The sequence below is a fragment of the Nuphar pumila genome, chromosome 5, assembly GCF_984573655.1.
Source record: "Nuphar pumila chromosome 5, dmNupPumi1.hap1.1, whole genome shotgun sequence".
NCBI classification, from domain to species: domain Eukaryota; kingdom Viridiplantae; phylum Streptophyta; class Magnoliopsida; order Nymphaeales; family Nymphaeaceae; genus Nuphar; species Nuphar pumila.
In genome coordinates this window covers 115475485-115502002 of record NC_143253.1, presented here as the reverse complement: position 1 = coordinate 115502002, position 26518 = coordinate 115475485, and the positions used below count along the sequence as shown (strand labels likewise).

The window sequence follows — 26518 nt, the reverse complement described above, 5'->3', positions numbered from 1 at the left end:
AAGGATCATCCTCATTGGATTGAAGCAACGAGAATTGAATTAAAGGCTCTTAACAAACCCCAAACTTGGAGCATTATTCGTCAACCGTTAGGAAAAACGGTTATTGGGTGTAGATGGGTATATAAAGCAAAACCAAATGTGACGGATCCATTGAAAGATACAAAGCTCGTTTGGTTGCAAAAGATTACACCCAAGAATATGGGATAGATTATGAAGAAACCTTTGCTCCAGTTGCTAGAATGACTAGTGTATGAACGTTAATTGCCTTAGTCTCTATTAAACAATGGTCGATTTATCAACCTGATGTTAAAAATGCATTTTTAAATGGAACTTTATATGAAGAAGTCTTTATGGATCCTCCGTCAGGTCTTGAAATTGGTAAAGAAAATATTCTAAAGTTAAACAAAGATCTCTATGGTCTCAAACAAGCACCAAAAGCTTGGTATGGTCTTTTTAGCAAAGTAGTTCTTGATAATGGTTTTTCTTCTTGTTATACCGATACTACTTTGTTTGTTAAAACTTCTAATGAAAAGATAACAATCTTGTTGCTTTATGTTGATGACATGATTATCACAGGTAATGACAAAAAAGGTATTGATCTTATTAAGAAAATTTTGATATGTTTGACCTTGGTTTTTTTAGGTATTGAAGTTGCATGTTCCCCTAAAGGGTATGTCCTCTCCCAAATGAAGCTTGCCTCCGATATCATTGCCCGGTCTGGGCTCACGGATGACAAAAAAGTGGAGACTCCAGAAGAGCCAGTGATGGCACTCCTTTAGAAGATCTCACGCCTTATCGTTAGTTGATTGGGTCACTAACATATTTATCTATCACCAGGCTGGACATTTCTCATGCAGTTCATAGTGCAAGCCAATTTTAGACTGCTCCTTCTACCGTTCACATGGTTGTAGTCATGAGAATTATCAGATATTTGAAGAACATCATAACTAAAGGATTATTCTTACCCTCTTCCTCACCTCTTACTTTACTTGCTTATACTGACTCTGATTGGGGTGGTAACCCCGATAATCGTATTTCCACCACAGGTTATTGTGTGTTTCTTGGAGAGTCACTTATTTCATGTAGGTGTAAGAAACAGCAGAAAGTATCCCTCTCTTCTACAGAGGCCGAATATCGTGCGATGGCCACTACCACCACTGATATTGTATGGTTAAGAAGTCTGCTTAAAGATATGGGTGTTTCATTCTCAACTCCTTTGAAGCTGTGTTGCGACAACAAGAGTTATATCTACATTGTCTGCAATCATACCTTCCATAAACGAACCAAGCACATTGAGATGGACTGCCATTATGTTCGTGATGAGTTCCTCCGAGGCACTATTCACTTGCCATATGTTCCTACCGAATAGCATTTGGCGGACTTCTTCACCAAAGCTTTGCCATCGCCTCACTTTTACTTTCTTCTCAGCAAACTCTCGATGATCTCCCCGTGTGTTTGAGGGGGGGTGTTAAAATATGATTATACATACATATATATATATATATATACATATATATATATACATATATATATATATATATTACATATATATATGTCTATGTGTCTATCTACATGTATAAATATATATATTTATATATTTTCTTTTTAATACCCAATAAGGGCAAAATAGTCTTTTTGCCATTTCATGCCATGTATATTTTTCTCCTTTCTTTTTTCCCTTTTCTTTTTTTTCTTTTCTTTTTCCTTTTTCCTTGGAAAAGCCCCCCTTGAGGGACATTAGAGCCTCCAAGCGTCCTCTTCTTGTGCCTATAAATAAAGGGGTTCTCCCCCATTATATGTATGCTTCTTTGAAGCCCTCTTGAGTGGAATATATTTTTTCATTTTATTTTGTGTGTTTTTACCACTTTTGTGGTTTGTTGTATTTTTGCCCATCAGTGGCTACTTGTGTATGTGTGTGTTTTGCTCTTGGAGATTTCGCTTCATTCATTTGGCACTTCATTACAGGAGTGATTCGAAAACATCACCAAGTTGATGGGACATCACAAGTTTGAAATCCATGAGTGAACATCCTTTGCCATGAGGCTGTAGCTGGGTCTAATCGCTGGTGGGCAAGGGGGACCTGGGGTTTTACACCGATGAGATCGGTGAGCAAGGTGTTTTTTCCCGGTTATCCCAAAAAAAGAGAAAAGTAATCATGGATTAACTACAACTACTATTCATGGATGCAATAATTTTACCAACTTTTTTCATGTGTGACATGTAGCCTTCTCTTATGTCTCTGATACAAGTTAAATAGTATTCTTATATTTTCATGCTAGTTTAATTCTGCTGTATTTGAAATTTTCTTCTGACAAAATTTTGCTTCATCCTCCTAAAACTGTGTTTGATTGAGCTGTTGGGAACAATGTAAGATGGCAACCAGTGATGCTATGCTTTGTCCAATACCACTAGATCATGGGTGCAAGGATGGGATTGCCTATAGTTTTGGCTTGCTGAATTTTCTCGCATACATTTTCTTTATTTTTATGTCAGCCTCTCTTGTGCAAAAGTTTGATGGAGCAAGGGTAAGTTGTCTTCTGTTAGTTCAACTTTGTTGTAGATGAAAATGTGTTGTTTGTTGGTGGCCTTCTGTACGAAGGACATTGGCATTGACTACCATCTCACTAATTTCCAACCAGTTCAACCAAGTAACATACAAGAAGGAAAATATCGACTAGGATTAAAAAATAATAATGCTTTTCACTTTGAAACATACTTATAGAGGGAGATTACGTCTAGTAAATGGATGAAGTTGGTAAAGAAAAACTTTATCACATTAATTATGCTCATCAACAATGTTTGTCATCAAGACACGAGAACATGTCATTTGATGATATGACCCATCGGTATTGTTAAAAATTGTAATCTTATAGTTAATCTCATATGCGAGATACCTCCATCATATGTAATCTTATTTTTTTAGTTTCTTAGTTTAGTTAGAATTAGGCTAGTTAGAATAACTTTCTATACTTTCTATTTTTTGTTTTTGGACATTCAAATAGGCTTAATGCCTTTATTGACTTTTCAGTCAATAAAGCATAAAGCAACTTTTTATTTCTGGACATTCAAATAGGCCTAATGCCTTTATTGACTTTTCAGTCAATAAAGCATAAAGCAACAATAGGAGACGGACTCCCAACAGCTCTAATTAGAGCCGTTGGGAGCCCAATGACTCCCCCTCTCTAGCTTCTTTTCAGCCCTATAAATATGGGTTTTTACTTCGTGTTTCATTATCACTTTTTGTGGGTTTATCCCACCTTAATGAGATAATTTTTTCTCTCTCAGTGTGTGCACTCTTTTGAGTATTTGGGTTCTTGTGAGTGTGTTGAATGAACCTTTGTGTTCATTGAGAAAGATCTTTTGTAAGCTTCTTTTTGAAGTTCCGTTTGGGGTTCTATTTCCTTACATGGTAACAAAGCTAACGGTTGAAGCAATCAAGCTAAGTTCCTTCGGTGCATTGAGAAGCGTGCCACTCAAGTTTTTTAAAAGAAATAAAGTTCCTTTGAAGTTGTGATCGTGTAAAGACTTAAGAGCTTAGATAAATACTTATACTCACCGTTTGCGGTAGAGTATCCTATTCTTTATTTTTCTTCTTGTTCTTTCCTTATTCGTCTTCGCTTTATCTCTTTTTTACCAAAAATTATGAAATGGATGGCAATGATAATGTCACCATTAAGCCCATCAAACTCAATTATTTCAATTATGTCTCATGGGCTTCAATCATGAAGCATCTTATATGGGAAAAGGGATTATGGAGATTAGTAGACGGGATCGATATGGAACATACACTAATCCTCACCAAGGATGAATGAGAGAAAGAAATACCTCTCACGGATGTAGAAAGGATTAAGGCCACCTCCACTTATGAAAAAAAGTGGAAGGAATGGCGAATGGGTCATGTCAAGATTATGTCTTAGCTTATCACAAGTGTTGACATAAAGAAATGCTCGAATCTTGCAAAATTCGAGCATGCTAATGATGTGTGGGATTACCTTAAGAGAATGTATTCTCTTAAAGATATTGCACATGTGTGCAATTTACAAATTAAAGTTCGGAATATGATTTAAGGAGACAAGAGCATTAGAGAGTACTACAATGGCTTGTCGGAATTATGGGAAGAGTTAGCTCTTCTTGAACCAAAGTGGCATTGTCCACAAGATATTGAACTTCGCCAAAACCAAATCAATGCGGAGCATATTGTATGAAGTCATAGTGGAATACTTTGCATTTCATGATTTCCATCTTTTTCTCCATCCAAAACTTTCACACCTAATAGATTGTTGTTGTTCTCATTAGGGGGCGTTTGAATAGCCGTCCACACAAACGCGCGGATGCCCGCTAGGTGCATCCTGCAGACACAAAATTGTTGCCCCCTCCCAACAGAACAGCGGAGGACGGGACACACCTGGATGCTAAAAAAAGAAAATTGCAGAGTGTGTGATGGCAGGACAGGACGCACTATCCTGTCCATGCATGTCTTCGAAATTTCGAATCAAATAGCCCCTTAGTTCACTATGTTACACCATTTATTTAGTTTTTGCATGATCAATACTCTAAAATGATTCTGAGAATTATTTATAATATAAACTAGTGACAATAATAACCAAATTAATTTTCTTTAGTGATTTATCATATTATGGTGCACACATGCTCGTGTTAACAGTAAAGTGAATCCTCAGCCTTACCCTTTTGTTCCATCTATAGGATCCAGTACCCAATGACGTCCACGAGGACCTCCTTCTGATTTACCTTTATCAATTGAAGCAAGAACATCTTCAGTTGTTAATGGTGACATTCCATGGCTGCCATCATTAGATAGAGTCTCATTTACCAGCTTTGTGATGCGTGCTAGGGTTTCTTGAGCATCATCTCTACGAAGATCACTTGAGTCCTATAACACACGAAATATGTAACCAGCTTGATGGCTATTGAGCATTTAAAAGTATCTCAAAAATGTGTTTAAATTATGAAACACAATGTTAGGATAGGTGTGATGCCTACAGGACAATTGCACATTTACCTCCTCTGCAACCAGTGAAAAGGGTTCTGAAGAAAGTTCTTGTTCCAATACAAAGCTTATTAAAGCTTGTGAACCTAATACAGAAGGAAATAAAACATAATCAGCATATCATATTCATGCTTCTTAGAATTTCTTCTATAGATTCCATTACCCATACATAAGACTACATGACCAAGCAGAATGAATGGACATATTGCCAATGAAGAAAATGTTTCTAAAGATCCATCAATTAATGGACATTGCACGCATACAAGCAGCAGATGACAATTATTCTATGGCACACGGACACTCCATTTTTCCCTCCATACCCATGTTGACACCTGGACATACCTTTTTACCCTCCATACATACAAGTTTGTATTCAATTTAGAATTTATAATTATATATTCAGTTTATAACTTTATATTTTCAGTATATAATATATATTTTAGATATAACATATATATTTAGATTATATTCAGTTTATTTTGAATTTATTTTGTATTTATGTGATATTTAATATATATATATATATATATGGCTGTGTCCCCATATCCGCATTTTTTGAAATTGATGTGTCCTACCCTCAGTACTCATACCCATGTGACAGCAATTATTCAAAAATTTATTTCATGTGGTTGGAGATTACAACATGAAACATGTCATATAATGTGAAATTTTCCACAAAGGCCTTTTCTTTTTTTAGTTTGAGATATAAGTGTTTTGCTTCCCTTATTTGTAGACCCAGTCATATATAGTAGGATTGCAATGCCATGAACAAAACCAAGTAACCTAACAGCACAAGAAAAGGACTCGAACCAAAACCTGCTTCATTTCATATGTTCATTTTTTGAAAAATCAATTGTATTACACATATAACTTAGGAAATAACCAAGTCACTGCTCTGTATATATAACATGCATATCATTGTGAAAAGGTGAATTCCTTATACCTCGTCGATGGAGATTTCATCAAAGATCACCAACAAAAATAAGACAGCGTGAATGGTGCCAATGGTAGACTTGTTAAATATAGAAGTCTCATCAAAGTCCAATACATGCCATGCATGTCCTTTTGAAATGACTCCTGCTAACCAATCTATACTCCACATGCCTCAAGGCACAGGAACAAGGTTAACACCAACCCATAGCATGCCCTTCCCATGATGAAGGAAAAAAATATTTTAAATTGTACATGTCAGGTAGCATATAGTGACTTTACTCTGACCTTTGATATCAATCTATATAGCAGTGTGAGCACACAAATTAGAACTAGTTGCTAACTGTAAATTTGCAACAACTGCTTCTACCCCTTTTTGAATTGTTTATCTTTTGCTATTAATTACTTATTCACTTATTTGGTATATTCCTATTTTCTTTGAGGTTTATGTGTTCGCCTCATGTACATACACATATACAGCTCATCAAAGTCCAAGTATGTGCTTAAAATTATTTGCATCTATGGTGCGACGATATATCATTCGCATACCTTACATAGATAAGTCCATCTTGTACTATTAACCCACTATCCATGACCTTCAGCAAAAAAGACATCTTCAAGTGTAAAAGCATATACCGTAGTCAGCAATTGTTACAGGGCTTCTATCAGTCTTTGATTGAACATCTGACTGCAAAAGGGACTTCTGTACCTTCTGAAAAAAACAAGGTTATCTTAATCAATTATATTGCTATGGATAGAAGTATTTGCAATAAGATAATACTTAGCAACTCCAATGAAGGGTCAAAAACAAAAAAGCTGGACTAGTTAAGGGCACATTATCTTAAGAGAGGTGGCTTGGGTTCAAATACACTAGAACCATCACTTAGTGTGGTTGTTATAAGAGGAAAAGAACTATAATTAAAGCCATGATGTATCTTCTCAAGCGACAGAGGATGCCAAAGTGCAAATAATACAATTAAAGTACAAATAACAATAGTAGGGAGAATGGTTCTAAACAAACATCAAACTAGAAAACATGCCCATCATTACTCACTTTTATAAGTTTTAAGAATGCTTTTGTTGGAAATCATATTAATATTCAGCAACATTTTTGTCCAGTTTGTAATATGTGTATCTAATGGAGATTGTAATATAATGAGAAGGGTATTTCTGTACATCAAAAAATATGTTGTTAATACAAAAGGGACGTCCCTAGAGGAGCAGGGGACGATCTCTCTCCCATCTATTGTAAATTTCTGCTCTCCTTATTGAACTATTGCAGGGCACATTTTCTGAGGCCGATTCATGTCATGGTAATAGAGCGGGGCAAGGATAGGACCCCTTCAGATCACTGCTGTACATCAATCTGTCTTCTCCATTGAGGTTCTCATCTATCTTCTCTTCCCTCTTTTATTCTTGATTCTTCTCTCTTTTATTCTTGATTTGTGATCTTTCTTATTTCTTATCTTCTCCTTGTCTTTGTTGATTCACGTCTTTTTCTCTCTCCTTCCTTTATATCTTGTCTCTAATTTGTCGTCCTATGTCAGATCTTGTTAGAAAATAATACATATATATATATATACTTGAATATATATATATATACTCTTCGTAATACAAGAGTATGTATATGTATAAGTATGTGTATATAAATAAGTATTTAAAGTATATACGTATAATCTTGTATTTTTTATTTTCTTATTTCTGTAATTTTCCATTTTATTTATTTTTCCTTTTTATGTACTACTTTTGTACACAGTCATTAGCTGACTGTGTACACTGTACACTGTCAAAATAAGAGTCGTTGGGCTATTCCCAATGGCTCTAATTTGGGAATAGCCCAACTACTCTTTAAGAGTTGTAAGGATTTATAAATAAGGGCTATGAGCCCATTGTAACAGTGTAATTGAAGGGGTTTTATCCCCTCGTATTTACGAATACAGTGCATTTGGAGCACTTTTCTACTTTTGTAGTGTAAAGCATTTGAATGCTATTTTGTGTTAGCATATGTTTTGAGTGTTTTGAAGTATCAAGTTATTTGAAAGCTTGATTGTTTGTAAGGCTTCTTTTCATGGTATCAGAGCTTGGTGTATGATCAACCGTGCATTGGTGGGCCACCTCGAAAAGCGTGCTTATTCTCCTTCGTGGTGGTGGTTAATTTTTTTCTCTTCTAATTCACTATGGGTGAATTTTTCCCACACAACACAAGCAACTCCAACTTTATTCCGCCATTCAAACTTGAATTAAGCAACTATAACATTTGGGCGGGACACTTGGAGACATTCATCAAGGATCAAGGTTTCTAGGGATTCGTAAGAGGTATTATTCTTGAACCTACTCCTAAAATTACATTAGGTGAAAATGGGATTGAGACTAGTCTTGACGAAAGAAACAAAGCCATGGAAGAATACTACAAGAAATTTGATGAATGAAAAATGAAAAACGCAAAAATTCTTTCATGGATGCTAAGTGGAGTTGAGACAAAAATTACCTCAAACCTATTATGCTTCAAAAAGGCAAATGAAGCATGGGAATATCTTAGAAGTATGTTTACCGAAAAAAATATGGCTTACAAGTATTATCTCCAAGAAAAAAGTTAGAAATATCAAACAAGGAGATAAAAATGTATGAGATTACTTTATGGTGTTATCCTCTATATGGACCCAACTTACCCAATTTGAACCCAAATGGAAAGGTGAATGTATAGAAATGCGAAGAGTTCAAGTTGAAGAAGATAGACTCTTTGTTTTTCTCTATGGTTTGAGACCCGAGTTTGAACAAACAAGGCTTCCTTGCTATCATCTTCATCTTCTCCTCCTATTCATGAGATTTTCACTAAGCTTAGTGGAGAAGAAACTAGGCTAAATATGAGTAAAATGTTAGTATGCTTGCTACTTCTAGCAATGGCCAAGAAGAGGATTGTGCACTTGCCGCATCAAAACCAAGACATTATATCAAGCCATATAAACCTCCTCATTTTAGCAAGAATATAGGAGAATCAAAAATCATTTGCCATAACTATAATGAACCTGGTCATATTAGGCTTCAATATCCTAGATACAAATATAGGCATCAAGAAAACGTGTTGCCGCTACACCATCAAAACAAGATGAGGATACTCTGAATCTCAAAGACTGCACCAAATCATTGTCTCAATTGACGGAAGCATTGCAACCATTACTCAAAGAATCTACCTCAGAAGCGGTCATTGCATCATCTTCTACTCCTGGTATGTGCTCTTGGCTTATTGATTCAAGAGCTTCTTTTTATAAGACCCCACATAAGTCTATATTATCCGAATGTCAACCTAATTCGAATGCATCTTTTGTTTCCACTACCGATGGCACTACCTTGGAAATAGAGGGTGTTGAAATTTTTAAAAATGATTTGTCAAAACATAACAAATTTTACATTCCAAAATTAAGACTTATACCAAAACTTCATCTTAACCTACTTTCAGTTTCTCAAATCTCGAATCATGGATATGATGTTATTTTCTCATCAAGTAAATGTTGGGTCAGTCCGGAAAATTGATTGGGGACGGTTCTAGGCAAAGAGAGCTCTATTATATAGATTTCATTTGTATTCCAAAAGAATCATTTTGTAACACTCCCCAAACAAAAGATATACGAACTTGGCATCATAGACTTGGGCATCCAAATATAAGGAAATTAAATTTTGTTCCTGTTATCAAGAATCTTTGTAAAGAAATTTTTGAATGTAAAGAATGTTTAGTTGGTAAAATGTCGTCTTGCCATATGGTCAAAGAACTTTTTACTCTTCAATGCCTTTTGAATTAGTTCATTCGGATGTGTGGGGTCTTGCTCCTGTTACTTCTAAAGGAGGATTCTTCTACTATGTTGTGTTTATCGATGACTTCACTATATATTGTTGGATTTACTTTCTTAAGTTTAAATCAGATGTATTTGCAACCTTCAAAACATTCCATAATATGATTAAAAATCAATTTGAAAGTAAACTCAAAATTCTCAGAATTGACTCTGAAGGAGAATATTTGTCAAATGAGTTTAAACAATTTTATAAAATAAATGAATTTTATATCAAAAATCGTGTCCTAAAACCCCACAACAAAACGGAATTTCAGAAAGAAAACACAGATATATTATGAAAACTACAAGAACCCTTCTTATTGCTAGAAATGTTCCTAAAAATCTTTAGGCTGAAGCTTCATTAACCGCAGTATATCTCATAAACAGGATGTCTTCAAAACCTTTGTCAAATGAAATTCCCTTTGAAAAATTATTCAAATATCAACCTGACTATCAAAGACTTTGAATCTTTGGTTGTAAATGTTATGTTTTAAATGATAAAGGAGATAAACTATCCTCTAAGGCTATCCCCTGTGTGTTCATTGATTACTCTGAAACACAAAAAGAATTTAAATGCTATGATATCAAAAATGATAAACTTCTTGTCTCAAGAAATGTCAATTTTGTTGAAAATGAAAGTGGATTTGAAGGAAACACGTCACAAGACATAAATTCTGATTATTCTTTCTTGTTTAAACTATTGTCTAACGATGAAAATAGTTATATAGAACCTCCTATTGAAGATAGAACAGTTAAACCAATAGTATACACTAGAAGAAATCAAAATGCAACCAATGAAAGTGTAAATCAAAGTAACCATGAAGCATTAGAAATTCCTTCAGAACAAACCATCATTCGTAAATCTAAACGAACCTCAAGAATTCTAAATAAATTTGTATCTTATGACTCATTCTCCCCTAGACATAGAGCATGTCTTATAGCTATACACTCATATTTTGAACCCTCAGGTTATAATGAAGCAAAAAATTTACCCGAATGGATAAAAGCTATGCATATAGAATTAGACGCTCTTAAGGAAGCTAACACTTGGGAAATTCTAAATTTACCCATTGGAAAGAAGACCATGGGATGTAGATGGGTTTTTAAAGTAAAAAAAAAAAGTGATTGATCATTTGAAAGGCATAAAGCCAGGCTAGTTGCCAAAGGATATTCTCAAAAATACGGAATGGATTACGAAGAAACTTTTACTCATGTTGCCAGAATGACCATTGTTTGAATGCTTGTAGCTATTGCAGCTATTAAAAATTAAAATATATTTCAAATGGATGTTAAAAATGATTTTTTGAATGGGAATCTTAATGAGGAAGTATACATGGATGTTCTGCCTGGATTGATAATTCCTTCAGAAAAAGTGCTTAAATTAAAAAAGGCATTGTATGGTCTCAAACAAGCACCTAAAGCTTGATTCGATACTTTTAACAATGTTATTACAAGATATGGTTTTAAACCATGCTATACTGATACAGCTTTATTTATCAAGAATTCTTTTGCAGGTATTATAATTTTACTTTTATATGTTGATATGTTGATTACAGAGAGTGACAAAGAAGGAATCAAGAAAGTAAAACAGTTTTTGAAAAATTCTTTTGAAATGACAGACCTTGGGTTCCTAACATATTTTCTTGGTATAGAAGTATCATACTCTAACAGAGGATACATATTGTCACAAACAATGTTTGCTTCAGATATTATTGACAGGTCAGGACTCTCAGATGATAAAGTTGTTGACACCCCAGAGACTGTTGGAATGAAGATACGAGCCGATGATGGAGTTTATTTAGACAATCCAATCCCTTTTAGACAACTCATGGGATCTCTTATGTATTTAAGTATTACAAGACCAGACATAGCTCATGTTGTACATGTAGCCAGTCAGTTTCAACACGCTCTAACATCAGCTCATATGAATGCAGTAATGAGGATTATCAAATACATTAGAGGCACAATAAATAAGAAAGTTTTTCTATCCTCTTATTCCTCCTTAGATCTTATTGCATACTTTGATGTTGATTGGGGAGGGGATTCAAATAATAGGCACTCAACTACTGGTTTTTGTGTGTTTCTATGTGAATTGTTGATTTCATGGAGGTGCAAGAAACAACAGAATGTGTACAGAAGTTGAATATACAGCAATAGCGACTACTACCATGGAAATCATGTGGCTCAAACAACTAATTTTAGATACGGGAATTCCTCTTCAGAATCATACAAGATTATGTTGTGACAACAAGAGCTTCATATACATTGCTCGAAATCATACGTTTCATGAAAGAACCAGGCATATAGAGATGGATTGTCATTTTGTTCATGAAGAATATTTAAAGAAGACTATTGGCATTCCCTACGTGACATTAGAATATCAACTTGCGGATTTCTTCACCAAGAAACTGTGCTCACCAAGATTCAAATTTTTACTTGACAAACTTTCGGTGATTTCACCATAAGTTTGAGGGAGACTGTTAGAAAATAATACATATATGTATACATACTCTTCGTAATACAAGAGTATGTATATGTATAAGTATGTGTATATAAATAAATATTTAAAGTATATACGTATAATCTTATATTTTTTATTTTCTTATTTCTATAATTTTAAATTTTATTTATTTTTCCTTTTTATGTACTACTTCTGCAGTCAGTAGCTGACTATGTACAGTGTACAACCACTGACTGTTGTACACAGTCAAAATAAGAGTGGTTTGGCTGATTCCCAACGGCTCTAATTAGAGCCGTTGGGAATAGCCCAACGACTCTTTAAGAGTTGTAAGGGTTTATAAATAAGGGCTATCCATTGTAACAGTGTAATTGAAGAAGGGGTTTTATCCCCTCATATTTATGAATACAGAGAATTTGAAGCACTTTTTTACTTTTGTAGTGTTAAGCATCTTAATGTTATTTTGTGCTAGCATATGTTTTGAGTGTTTTGAAGTATCAAGTTATTTGAAAGCTTGATTGTTTGTAAGGCTTCTTTTCAGATCTACGTCAAATCTGCCTTTTGAGCCATCATATTTGATACTCTTTGCCTATGTCTCGTTAGACCTATATCAAATCTATTCGAGATCTGCAGATCTATCTTTTACTCCTGGTTTTATTTTCTGATTGCATCTGATCTGCGACAGCCCTACAGGTCTGCAAAAAAAAAAGGAGATTTATTTTCAGATATATTGGATCGTCCTTCCATTCAAAAAAGAAAAGAAAAGTGGATGTTCTCTTTTAAAAAAAAAAAAAAAGAAAGGAGAGGAGTTTTCATCGTTAATCTGAGTTCGACCAGAACATCAGATTTTCTGCCCTAGGTCGACCCCAAAAAAAAAGAAAATTTGGGACAATCAGTATATCCTGATCTACAGATCTGCATCATTTCTACCGTCCTACTGCATTCATTTTGCTGACATCAACAGGATATTCTGAGAGGCCTGATTTGTTCATTTTTTGTCCTATTGTTTTGTTTTGTCTTCTTTACATCTGTCCATTTAATTTTTCTTGTTTTTGTACTTCCTTTCTTCCCAATATCTTTGTCAAACCCTATTAATTCATCCTTCTTGAGTTAACTAGTTACTGAATAAAGTCAAATACATTTCAGATCATCTGGCAGCTATTGGGAGCTCAATTTCAAATGAGGACATATGCAGCCAAACTCTCAGAGGTTTAGGATCAGATTACATGTTTGTGGCCACGTAACCGAGTTTTGATCAACTCCAGTCTAAGTTGCCGGAGTTTGAATCAGCATTCAGCATATCGTCCAAGGAAGACCAACAAGCACAACATGAGGTTATGGTAGCAAGTGGGAACTTTCGTGAAACCAACTATTCGGCCAGGACAGGTGGAGGTGGTCGAGGACGCGGACTTGGAAGCAATGCTGGTCGTGGAGGAGGTGGTGGCCTTTTTTGCCAACACCCACATCATCATCACATCCAAACATTACCTGCCATATGTGTGGAAAGAAGGGGGGCACACAAGCTCTAACTGCTTTTGGTGACACTTGCCCACCTATAGTCCCTTATCCTCCACATTTTCATGCATGTCTACCTCCCACAGAACAAAGATCATCGTTTCATGTTCCTTCTCAGCCCGAAATAGGCTATGTTGCATCTGTGGTAGGTTCTGCACAGGATACGCATGGCTTGGCCATGGCATTCTCCTAGATGGGTGTCCACCATGGAGGAGCTACCAATACTGGACAGGTTGGGATTCGTGGCAGTTTCGGATGAAATGGTTGGAGTGCTGGTCCTGGCATTCCAATGTGTCTGGTCTTCATGGAGACAATAAAGAAGTTGAGTTATGGCATTGGAGACTCGGCCATTGCAATTCTCATTTCATTCAATCATTATGTAATAGTGGACTTGTTCCGTTGAAAGGCTCAGTGTCAAAAGTGTTAATTGTTATGTTTCAATTGTTGTCAAAGAGTCATGAACTCTCTTTTAGTCCTAATAAAAGAACTTCATTTTCCTTTGAGTTTACACATTCTGATATTTAGGGACCAACTCTCGTTATGTCAATATCTAAATCTCTTTATTATGTTATTTTTTTTATGATTTTACTAAGTATACCTGGATCTATTTCTTGAAACATAAGGATCAAGTTCTTTGTATGTTTCAATTCTTTAAATCTTATGTGGAAACTCAATTTTTCAATAAAATCCTTTGTTTCTGCAGTGATATGTTAAGATAAGCCTCTAATATATATATATATATATATATATATATATGATGGGTATTCTGATCATTTTACATTGTAATAGGCATCAGCCCATTAGGGTATGATTGTTTATTTTTATGTTTTTTTTTGGTAAATGTAAATGATGTACTGTGATTGGGCAGCTCCAACTAGCTGTTGGAGCTGCTCCCAACAGTCACACAGCCCAACAGCTAGTTAGGCTGCTCCCTATGTCCCTTATGTATTATAAATAGGGCTTCAAGCCCATGTATATTTCAATGTCTTTAGAGCATTTCATGCACTACAAGAACATTTATGTGCATTTGTTTTATTTCATTACATGGTATCAAAGCTTTGGTGCTTTTGAGTTGTTATTTATTCGAAAAGGCCAAGAGGAGCATCGTTAGATTGGTGGAGCATCGGTTTGTGAGATCGTTGCATCAAGAAGCACACTATCAAAAGGCTCCAATAACAAATCTTTTGTTATCTTCCTTTCGCTCTCATTATTGTAAAACATGGAGGGTGAAAGGAAAGTGATTGTTTTCATTCTTGTGCGACTCAATAATACTAACTATGTGATGTGGGCATCCATAGTGAAACACAAAATACGGAAAAAGGGTCTATGGAGTTTGGTTGATGGTACCGAAAGAAGGCCTAGACTTGTACTTACCAAGATTAAAAATGAAAAGTGGCTCTTCAAAGATAAGATACGTCTAAGGATGTCACCGAATATGAGAAAAAATGGAAAGAGTGGAGGATGGGTCATTCCAAGATAATTGGATGGCTCTTCAATAGTGTTGACATCAACAAATGTTCTACCTTAGCAAAATTTGACTTTGGTAGTAATGCATAGAAGTATCTTAAAGATATGTATAGTCTCAAGGATATTGCTCGCATATGCAATGTGCAAAATAAAGAGCAAACTATGACCTAAGGAGAGATGAGTATTAGGGAATATTACAATGTTTTCTCTCCTCTTTAAGATGAATTGGCTCTTCTAGAGCCAAAATGGCATTGCCCCCAAGATGTAGAATTCTTTGAAAAACAAATTATAATGAAGCATTTCTATCAATTTGTTAATGGGCTTAGACCCGAATTTGAAGAGACCAAGTCGGGCCTTCTTCGTAGAGGAGGTGTACCTACCATAGTTGAAACTCTTGAAGAGTTAACTATTGAGGAAAATAGGTTAAAAAAAACATCCACGTCAAAGGATGAAGAATTTGTTTTTGCTATGTCAAAGTCCGAAAATCACACTAAGAGTTATAAACCTCTTCACTTTGTAAAAAATAATGTTAACAGCAGAAATTTCAATTACTATTGAAGAAGTCAAAATGATAAAAGAAGTGATAATGAATACAAGAAGAATGGCAAAATAATATATTATCATTGCTATAAACCAGGACACATCAAGCCATTTTTACCCCCAAAGAAGGAAAGAAGATCAAAGAGATGATAAAAGGATAGTTTCGGTAGGACCATCTTTTGAAAGAAATGGTATAGACGACTCCAAATGCATCAGCTCATTATCTTTGGCACAACTCATGGCGACACTACAACCAATGTTCAAAAATCAAGCTTATTCCTTCTCGAGGGCAGCCGTATCCACAAGTGGTGACCCCGGTAAGACATTTTGGATCCTTGATTATGATGCTTCTTTCTATATGACTCAAATGAGTCCATATTATCTGAATGTCATACTAAATCAAACGATTCTTTTCAACCGCCAATGGAACTTCCTTAAAAATTAAAAGTTTTGGGGCTTTTCAAAAACAACAAATTTTCTTTATACCAAATATTAGAGTAGTATCAAAATTGAATTTAAACCTTTTATCTGTTTTTTAAATTATGGATCATGGATGTAAAATTTTGTTTTTATCTAATGATTATTTAATTCAGGATCTCTAGTACAAAAAGTCGATTTGGCGAGGCCATAGAAGAGGAGATCTCTATGTTATGGACAATTATCAAAACATACCTTTTATAATTTTGTTAAAAAAAAAGATATAGAAAATTGGCACAAAAGACTACGACATCCTAGTCTGTCCAAATTTCATTTGTTTTCATTTCTTACATGTTATAAAAAAAGAGATTTTGTTTATAAAGATTTCATCCTTGGTAAAATGAAATCCTTACCCTTTGGGCTTAGACATTTTAAATCTAAAAATCTATTTGAATTGGTACATTCAAATGTATGGGGACTGGCTCCGGTTGTTTCCAAAGGAAGAGTATCTTATTATGTTGTGCGTATAAATGATTATAGTAGACACTCTTGGATATATTTTATTAAACACAAATCTGAAGTATTTGATTGTTTTAAAAAAATTTATTGTTATACAAAGACTCAATTTAAAACCAATATTAAAATCTTTAGAATCGATACTGGAGGAGAATTTATGTCAAAAGAATTCAAAAATTATCTTGACTTACATGGGATTATTCATCAAAAATCATATCCTTATATTCCTCAACAAAATGAACTAGCCAAAAGGAAACATAGACATATTGTTGAGACCACTAGAACACTTCTTATATCAAGAAATGTTCCAAAAATGTTTTGGGTCGAAGCCGCTCTTACGACAGTTTATTTGATAAATAGAATGCCTTCAAAAAATATTTAAAACATTTCTCCTATTAAAAAATTATTTAAAATATCTCTCAATTATAAAAGGTTGAGTCTTTGGTTGTAAATGTTTTGTCCTTATCAACAAAAATGACAAACTTTCCCCAAAAACAATTCTTTGTGTTTTTCTAGGTTATGCCAAAATCAATAGGGATATAGATGTTATGACATTAAAATGAACAAATTATATGTTTCAAGAAATGTTACTTTTCTTGAAAATGAAAATAAGTTTGGTAAAGAGAAAATCTAAGAGCATTGTGACTATTTATTTCTTTTCAACCTTGTCAATAAGCATGAAAGATGTGATAACATTCATGATGTGCATGAGTGACAACGAGGACATTCATGATGCACATGGGAATGTGAATGAGAATCTTGACAATATAGACCTATCTCATAATGAAATTCAAACCTATACTCGACGTACCAAAGACCATCCACCATGTGCTTTAGAAAGACATTCTCAAAATCAAGATATAGATTCTTCTAGTGTTAGAAAATCCATGAAAAGTTCAAAGGCTGCTAGTAGATTCGTATCTTATGATTCTTTTGAACCTAAATATAGATCTTGTCTAATGGCTATACATTCATATGTAGAACCAACATATTATCATGATACTAAAAATCATCAAGAATGGATTAAGGTAATGAATAATAAATTAGAACCTTTAAAAAAGGCAAAAACTTAAATTTAAACATTACCTAAAGGAAAGAAAACTATAGGATGTAAAGGGTCTATAAGATAAAAACTAAAAGTGATGAGATATTAGAAAGATATAAAGCTAGGTTAGTAGCCAAAGGATACAGTCAAGAATATAGATATTTGCTCTAGTTGCTCGAATAACCACTGTTAGAACCCTTATTTATATAGCATCAATTAAAAAATGGCAAATTTTTCAAATAGATGTAAAAAATGTTTTTTTGAATAATAATCTCAATGAGGAAGTTTAAATGGATCCTCCACCAGGTTTATGTTTAGCACATGAAAAAAATCAGTTATGAAAAGCATTGTATGGCTTCAAGCAAGCCCCCAAGGCTTGGTAAGATCGATTTCATAGTGTGATGGCACAACTTCACTTTAAATCTTATTATACTGACACTGCATTGTTTGTTAAGTCTTCTAATGCAGGAATTGTGATATTACTTCTTTATGTTGATAATATAATTATCACAAGAAGTGATAAGCAGGGAGTTAATTATAGCAAAGATGTACTCAAAGATAACTTTGATATGACAGATCTTGGTTTTTTATGATATTTTTTGGAATAGAAGTGGCTTACTCATCTCGTAGTTATTTTTTATTGTATACTAAGCATGCAGCAGAAATCATAGAGTGGTCAAGACTCTCAGATGAAAAACAAGTTGATACTCCAGAGATCATAAATGCAAAAATAAAGAAAGATGATGAAGAACCTCTGAAGGATCCAACTCTATATAGACAAATGATTGGAGCTTTGTCTTATTTCTCTATTACTCATCTTGATATTTCTCATGTTAATCATTCTGTTAGTCAGTTTCAATATGCTCTCACTATGGTACATATGGGTGACGTAACGAGAATTATTAGATATATTAAAAATTCTATTAATTATGGGTTATTTCTTTCATCCTCTTCTTCGTTAGAAGTTATTGCATATTCTGATTCTCACAAGGGAGGGGATGTGAATGATAGATGCTCAATCACTGGTTCCTGTGTCTTTGTAGGTAATTCTCTAATTTCATAGAGATGCAAGAAGCAACAAAAAGTATCATTCTCTTCCACTGAAGCAAAGTACTGTGTCATAGCAACAACTACATCTGAGTTAATATGGTTGATGCAGTTATTAGAAGACTTGGGAGTTCACATTGCAGAACCCTCAAAATTATGTTCTGACATTAAGAGCGCAATATACATTGTAAGCAATCATACATTCCATGAAATAACCAAACAATTAAAATGGATTGTCACTACGTTCGTGAAGAATTTTTGAAGAAGACCATCATGTTGCCTTATATTCCATCTGAGTATCAACTTGCGGATTTCTTCACTAAAGTACTCCCGTCACCTAGATTTCACTTACTACTTGGGAAACTCTCGATTATTACATCATGAGTTTGAGGGGGGGTGTTAAGATAAGCCTTTAATATATATAGTTGTATGTATATATAGATATAGATATAATCTATATGTATATATTAAAATATATATGTATGTAAACCGAAATACCCATCAAGGGTATTCTGTTATTTTACATTGTAATAGGCGTCAGCCCATTAGGGGCTGACTGTTTATTTTTATGTTTCTTTTTATTTTTTTGGTAAACGTAAATGATGAAATCTGATTGGGCAGCTCCAACTAGCTAGTTGGGTTGCTCCCTATGTCCCTTATGTATTATAAATAGGGCTTCAAGCCCATGTAGCATTTCATGCAATACAAGAACATTTATTTTGACCCTTGTGTGGGTAGTGTAGCTTGATTAATCAAGTGTTCTCCTTGGTTGGTTGTGTTCTTGTAAGTCCATAAGTGACATTTATGTGCTTTTTTTTATTTCATTACATGATAGTGGTGGTGAAAATATGGTCATGACTTTTAGTGACTATTTACATGAAAATGTTGTGTGAAACGTCTTGCCTGAGGACACCTCAACAAAATAGGGTATTTGAGAGAAAGCATTGATACATCGTCGAAACAGCCTTGACAATGTTGATAGAGCCTAAGGTCATAAAAGATGTGGACTGAGGGGTTTCATATTGATGTATATTGCATTAACCGCATGCCACTTTCCAACTTGAGAGGATAATCGCCATATTTTCTGCTCTAGTACCCGCATTATTCCATTATGTGTGCATTCAGAAGCAAATGCGTTGTACATGTGGATGATACTCTATGTGACAAACTATCTCTGAAAGCACAAGAGTGTCAACTGATTGGTTATAATGACGAGTATCTTGGATATAGGTGCTTTAATCCTGTGACTCAAAAGATTTTAATTTTGAAACATGTTTTTCATGAACTGGATTATGCGCCAAGCAAAAATGCAGGGCAGTAAGCGGATCTTAACTTTTGTCCTATGACTATTCCTTTGCAAGAGCATGATACAACCATCCCAAACAAAGCAGATGGTGAGAAATCAGCTGTAGAAGAAATCCCAAGTTATTGTCTGCGGAGTGCTGGGAATCAGCACAAGAAAAAAGGTGCCAAATTTCAGTCTTATCCTCGAGCTTATGTTAAGAGGAAACAGACCAGCAATCAGCCGAATTCGAAAGATCTTTGTGAACAGCTGCAGCAGTCTATTTCCCTTGCACAAATTGCTTCCTCAAGTGCTGTCCAGCCACCAGCAAGCAGTCCCAGTGCAGATCAGTCCACAGATACACCTGCTGTGAGTGAACAGCCCACTTCATCTGATTCCTCCTCTCAGCAGTTGATTGGCCAAGTCAGACAGTTCACTCGATTTTGTCATCCACCATGTAGATGGGTAAGTTATGAAGCCTTCTCAATTGAATTCCAGACCTTCGCTGCCAATATTTCTCTAGGAAAGGAACTTAGATTCTATCATGAAGTGTCAAAAGACAAGTGATGGATTGAGGCTATGAACGAAGAGATCATTGCAATACATGAGTGATACTTGGGAAGTAGTGCCTAGATCCATTGATAAAAATGTGGTAGGTGCACGATGGTGTATAAAATCAAATACAAGGAAAATGGAAGCATAGAGCATTGCAAAGCTAGATTGATTGAGAAGGAATACACCCAAGAGCATGGGCTCGACTTTGATGAAACCTTCAGTCTGGTTGTGAGAATGGGGACTATTAGGCTAGTATTGTCTCTTAAAGAGAGACATAACTGGGACTTGAGTCAGATGGCCGTCAAAAATGTGTTTCTCCATGGGGAACTACAGGAAGAAGTGTACATGGAGCATCCACCAGGATATGGTGGAAGAAGATACACAAAGAATTGTATTGATGTTGAAGAACGCTATATATGATTTAAAGCAGGCTTCTCATTCATGGTTTGAGACGTTCATTACGGCATTTTGTTCTCTGGGCTTTATTAGAAGTTGGTGTGATTATTCATTGTTTATTCATTATGGTGGAAGACACGTAACTATAGTCACATTTTATGTGGATGACATAGTGATCACAGGTAGTGGCAAGTCTGGAATTTCTCAATTAAAGAATATGCTCAATTCAAGGTTTCACATGAAAGAATTAGGCCAACTAAGATATTTCATTGGAATGAAGGTTGATCAGACTTTGACACATATGGCTTTAATGCAACACAAGTATGTTGTTGATCTTAATCGTTTCAATATGTCATATTGCAAGCTAGTGTCAACGCCACTTGCAGTTAACACCAAAATGGTGAATGATCAATGTTGTGAAAAGTGTTGTGGCATAGTGTCGCACTCCACAAAAAACTAAAGCGAGGAGTAAGCCTCATAATTTATTTTCTTTAACTTTAAAAAAACCTTTAAAAATATCTACAAATATATATAAATGCTTTATTGATAAAGTAACAATCAATAAGAAATAGAAAATTGCAAATAAATAGCGAAATTAACATTTGTCTTCTTCTTCTACAAAAAATTGCAAATATAAATAGTTTTCTTTCTTTTTTCGTTCTTTTTGTCTCTCTATCTCTCTTTCTTTCTCTTTCTTTCTCTTTCTTTCTTTTTTCTTTCTTTCTTCCGTTCTTCCTTCTTTTTCTTTCTTTTTCATTCTTTTTCTTTCTTTCCTTCTTTTTTTTCTCTCTATATTCCTTTCTTTCCTTCTATTTCTTTCTTCCTTCCTTTCTTTTTTTCTTTCTTTCTTTCCTTTCTTTTCTTTTATTTCTTTCTTTCTTTTTTTCTTTTCTTTCTTTTCTTTCTTTTCTTTCTTTTCTTTCTTTTTTTTTTCTTTGTAGCACTATTTACCTATGCCTCAAAGCGAAGCGCTATTTGCACCTTCAGGCACGGTTTTGATAACTATGTGAATGATATTCTAGAGGATGGTGTTGGAAGAGCCTCACCTTTTCCGCAATTTGGCTGGAGCTCTGCAATACTTGACGTTTACTCAGCTTGACTTGGTATTCGCAGTCAATCAAGTATCCCAATTTATGCATGCACCTAAGAACAGTCATACGGAGGCAGCAAAGAGAATCTTGTGTTACATTAAAAGAACAGTTACTGATGGACTCATGTATAAAAGAAAAGAGGATGCATGTTCCCATGATCCATCCCTTTTTGAGGTGGCATATTTAGACGCAGATTAGGCAGGAGATCTAACAACTAGGCAGTCAGTTACATGATATGGTGTTTTCTTAGGTGGCCATCTCATATCATGGTCAAGCAAGAAGCAGAATATTGTGGCTCGATCTAGCACAGAGGCTGAATACAGAGCCATGGCAGGAGCGATTGTGGAGATCTTATGGATCTGGCACTTGCTCTTAATTTTTCATCAACCCATCACTAAATCCTTATTATTTTGTAACAACAGAAGTGTTGTAGCCATTGCTGCCAATCCAGTCCAATATAGAAAGATGAAACATGTTGAACTGGATCAACATTTTGTTTGCAAAAAGGTCGAAAGCAGGGAGATTCAACCACTCTTCGTTAAAGGAGAAGATCAAGTTGTAGATCTTTCCATGAAACCGCTATCTTGTGCCAGACATTGGGATCTCAAATGCAAACTGTCCATGGTCATCCACAACCCATGTATAGTTTGAGGGAGAGTGTTGAAAATCGTATTAATATTCAGGGACATTTTTGTCCAGTTTATAATATGTGTATCTGATGGGGATTGTAATATAATGAGAGGGGTATTTTTGTACACCAAAAAATATGTTGTTAATACAAATGGCCATCCCTAGAGGAGCAGGGGACAATCCACTATTCTCTCTCCCATCTATTGTAAATTTCTGTTCTCCTTATAGAACTGTTGCAGGGCATGTTTTCCAAAGCTGATTCTTGTCAACTTTGACTGCACTTAGCCTTCTAGAAACTTGAAATGGCGGACCACATATAATTCCTCCCCATTTTGATGGAGCACTGAAGGGGCCATGTTATGCCCTCGACATGAACCCAGCAAAGATCCTCAGTTTTATCCACTTATACCACACCAACCATTTAGTGAACAGGGCTGCATTCAAAACATTCCAGTTAATAATGCCAAGAGACAACCAAATGTGGTGGGAGCTTACAGCATAATCTAGCAAGTAATTTCTTCCTAGAGCATCAACCTTCTAATCTCAACTGGTAGATGTCAATTGCCGACCAAATGCATGAGTTGTAGCTCGTAACTAGTTTCCACCATACCAAGGACCAATTTCTCACCTATCATATTGTCTCTCATTGTCTTCTTACCTTCCAGAAATTTTAATGTTGTGTTGAGGCTTAAACGTTAGCATCTTAAAGCCTACTTGCAGCCTTGAATTTCGCCTTTATGAAACTAGTTCAGTACGCAATGCACAAAGCTTAGGATAGCGGCCAAAATACACTCAGTGGCAGGAGTCTTGGTAGGAAACAGTCTTCTGCCAGCGTAGTCATCCTCTCCTTCAATATTGTATACTTCCAATGACTATCTCCCATTTCCGGCCGATCACATCATCACTTTATCAATAGGACCTCCTGACGTTGCTTCTCAAGAATACACATATCCTCGAACATAAACAATATATAGGGACTGAAAATCGAACACCCTTTCCAGCCCGTTAAGATGGAAATCCAAATGAGCTTCATACTCGATAAATGCATATGCATCTTTCATACCACAAACCGCCCTTATGGGGGACAACCATGACTTATCCAAAGGAACTAAGCCTTACTACTCTTTAGTTCCCATCTTTATACCCGAACGAACAAAAACTCAGATCTTTCATACCTAGTGAAGAAGTGCGCATGCAAGAATCACCATTCCGATTAAGATAATATCCGTTACCCACAAAATAAAAAACATTTAAAGAAGCCCCTAAATCATTCAACCAAAACATCAATGTCATAAAAAAAAAATTGGCTCCCGACATAGAATAAAAGCTTCTGAGCACAACCTACAGATCCATAGTCAAAATTGAACCAGAATCTGCGATTTGGGCAACAGAATACACCCAGCTCAATCAAGCCCCTCACCCGGCAGTCAGTGTTAGCCGGAATTGATGGCATTTCCCGAATTCCATACTAAAGAAGAAGAAAGAAGAAACCCTAATTGAATCGAGAGAGAGAGAGAGAGAGAGAAACCTTGCAGAGCTGGGCTGCGAGAGAAGCAGCCTTCTTGGCGACGGAGAGCTCCCTCACAAACGCCATCGCAGCAACAGAAAAAGAGGAGGAGGGCCTGCTGAGGTTGGAAGGAGGGAGCAAGGTTAAGGTTGGGTTCCGGTGAGGGAGGAAGGAGCGGGCGGCGTTACAACGAGGCGAGAGAGGCAGCAGAGACACTCCTCTTATAGAAGCCATCCGCTCGGTCCGAGCGGACACCGGTTCGCTGATGATGATGCACTTCTCTCTCTACATGGCTTAGAAAGTCTTTATTTCCTCGCACTCTCTGTATAGATGCATGTTGTAATCGAGATTTTCATACGTTTTTTTACAAATCTAACACTGCACCATTTGCTAAAAAACAAGAAATGCGATTTTTATGCTTTAAAAAATTTTAAGTTATTGATTTTCAATCCTTAAAAGATCTTTCTTATACATCTTAATTGAATGATCCAAGAGTCTGTTTCTATAATAGATCACATCCTTACAGTAAAATTATCAAAAAAAATAAAAAAAAATACTTATGAAAATCTTGGTTCATACGAGATTTGGTTGGTAAACATATTTTAGTTAATTATATATATGTGAAACTGATGCACAGTCCTAACATTTTCAAAATCATTTTAAAAACAAACCATATATTAATCGGATCCTTCGGGTTCAACTCCGATTCTAATCGGACCTTCTTATTTATCACCAAACCGTGACACTATATGGTTTGGTATGGGTCGGATCCGAGTCAAACCTGACCCATTGGTACCCTTATTAGAAAGCATGTTACCATGAGTAACAGCCACAAATGAGCTAAATTTAGTAAAGCTGAATTTTATATACGCATAACAACTAATTACTACCAAAGAATCAAGGTTTTACAAAGAAAGAGCTATCAACTACACCTAAGTTTTTTTTATGATGAGGAACCTGCGAGGGAAAACCCTGGGTAGAGCCCCACGACCACACTGCCTTACGTGGCCCACCTCTGAAAGCTATGGACCCATGCGCCAACAGGGTTTGATCCGGGTCTTTAACTCAAGACCTTCACAACACTCCATTGGATGCACCGAACTACACCTATGTTTTTGGCTAAGCTTGAGAAATTGTTAGTATGGCACCTAGATATTTTTATGGTTAATTAAAAAAATACGGTTAACTTCCGTCAACATTGCCGTTAAATGTATAGTAATTTACCATTTTAGCCTCGTAACCATCACCAACATCATTGTCATCTCCCTTGCCCAAACCACAACAAACCTCTCCTCTTTCATTTTTTTTTTTAATTTATAACCCGAAGAAACTGCATCAGGCACTAAGACCTGATTGCACTGGCTCAGCCTGTCATACCTATGGTTGTTGTCGTGCCGGCAGTGTAAAACTCTGATGCTAGAACCCCTGCCCCCGAAGCCTAAGCTACGCGTTGGCTTGCACAGAGGGGCGGAAGTCGAACCTTACCGCCCCGTCTAGCAGCCAAGGCCCCACCCCACTAAGCCAACCCCCCTTGGGGCTCTCTCCTCTTTCATTTGCAGCAACTATCTGATTCATGGATCAGAGAAAAATATTCCGAATGTCATACTCTCCTCAGGCGCTGGCCCTACCTTTTTTTTTTTTTTGGTGATCTAAGGCCACTCAGAAAGAAGGCAAGCAAAATCCTATTTTATCTTGTATTGTCTGGTTTATTTTTTACCATGAATGGCTGGAAAATATAAAACACACTGCAAAATCTTTTTTGGTACAAAATGATAGGTAAACATGTTTAATGTTAAATATACTTTTCAAAGCTATCAAAGATTGATTTTTGGTCATCATTCAAAGTGATAGGTAAACATGCTCTTGCATCATATGAGGTGTTAAGGCTTAATAGCCCCAAACTCCCCGTAGGACAGTATGTTATGACAAGGTCTATGCCCAGCCCAAGTCATGTGCTTCTTAAATAAGCACCTTACCAGTGATGGCGTATATCTATGATTTAATGTGTGGCTATAACACCCTAGATTTTCAAAACAATACTAAGTTAAAAATTTCATGATTTTTTTTTCTTTGCGGCGGAACTTGGAAAAGGTTTTAGTAGTGAAAATCAACGATAATAAGTCATCGGTTTTAGAAAACTCTGGGCAAGTAACAGGTATGTGGCCAATCACTCATTGACTACCAAGGTGTTCCATTTATCAAAACAACTTGTTTATTATAAACATCACTGCTTGAAAAAGCACAATTTAGCTTTATAAAGGAATCAATACAACACTGTCTGAAGAAA

General features: G+C 35.6%; 1 protein-coding gene across 2 annotated transcripts in view; it reads right to left on the bottom strand.

Annotated features, from left to right (window-relative positions):
• LOC149838262 (3'(2'),5'-bisphosphate nucleotidase 1-like) overlaps positions 1-24511 on the bottom strand; it is a 30982-nt gene extending 6471 nt beyond the window's left edge. The window contains exons 1-4 of one of the 2 annotated variants that reach the window (XM_090007647.1): positions 24253-24511; positions 6575-6650; positions 5021-5094; positions 4686-4891 (exon numbers count right to left, since the gene is read on the bottom strand). In XM_090007647.1, the coding sequence (XP_089863773.1) occupies positions 4686-4891; positions 5021-5094; positions 6575-6650; positions 24253-24465 (569 nt within the window). In that variant the 5' untranslated portion in view covers positions 24466-24511. Of the gene's footprint in view, positions 1-4685; positions 4892-5020; positions 5095-6574; positions 6651-22049; positions 22285-24252 lie in introns of those variants that run through there. The other variant, XM_090007648.1, reaches the window with a different exon arrangement.
• Between the last annotated feature and the right edge of the window lie 2007 nt (positions 24512-26518).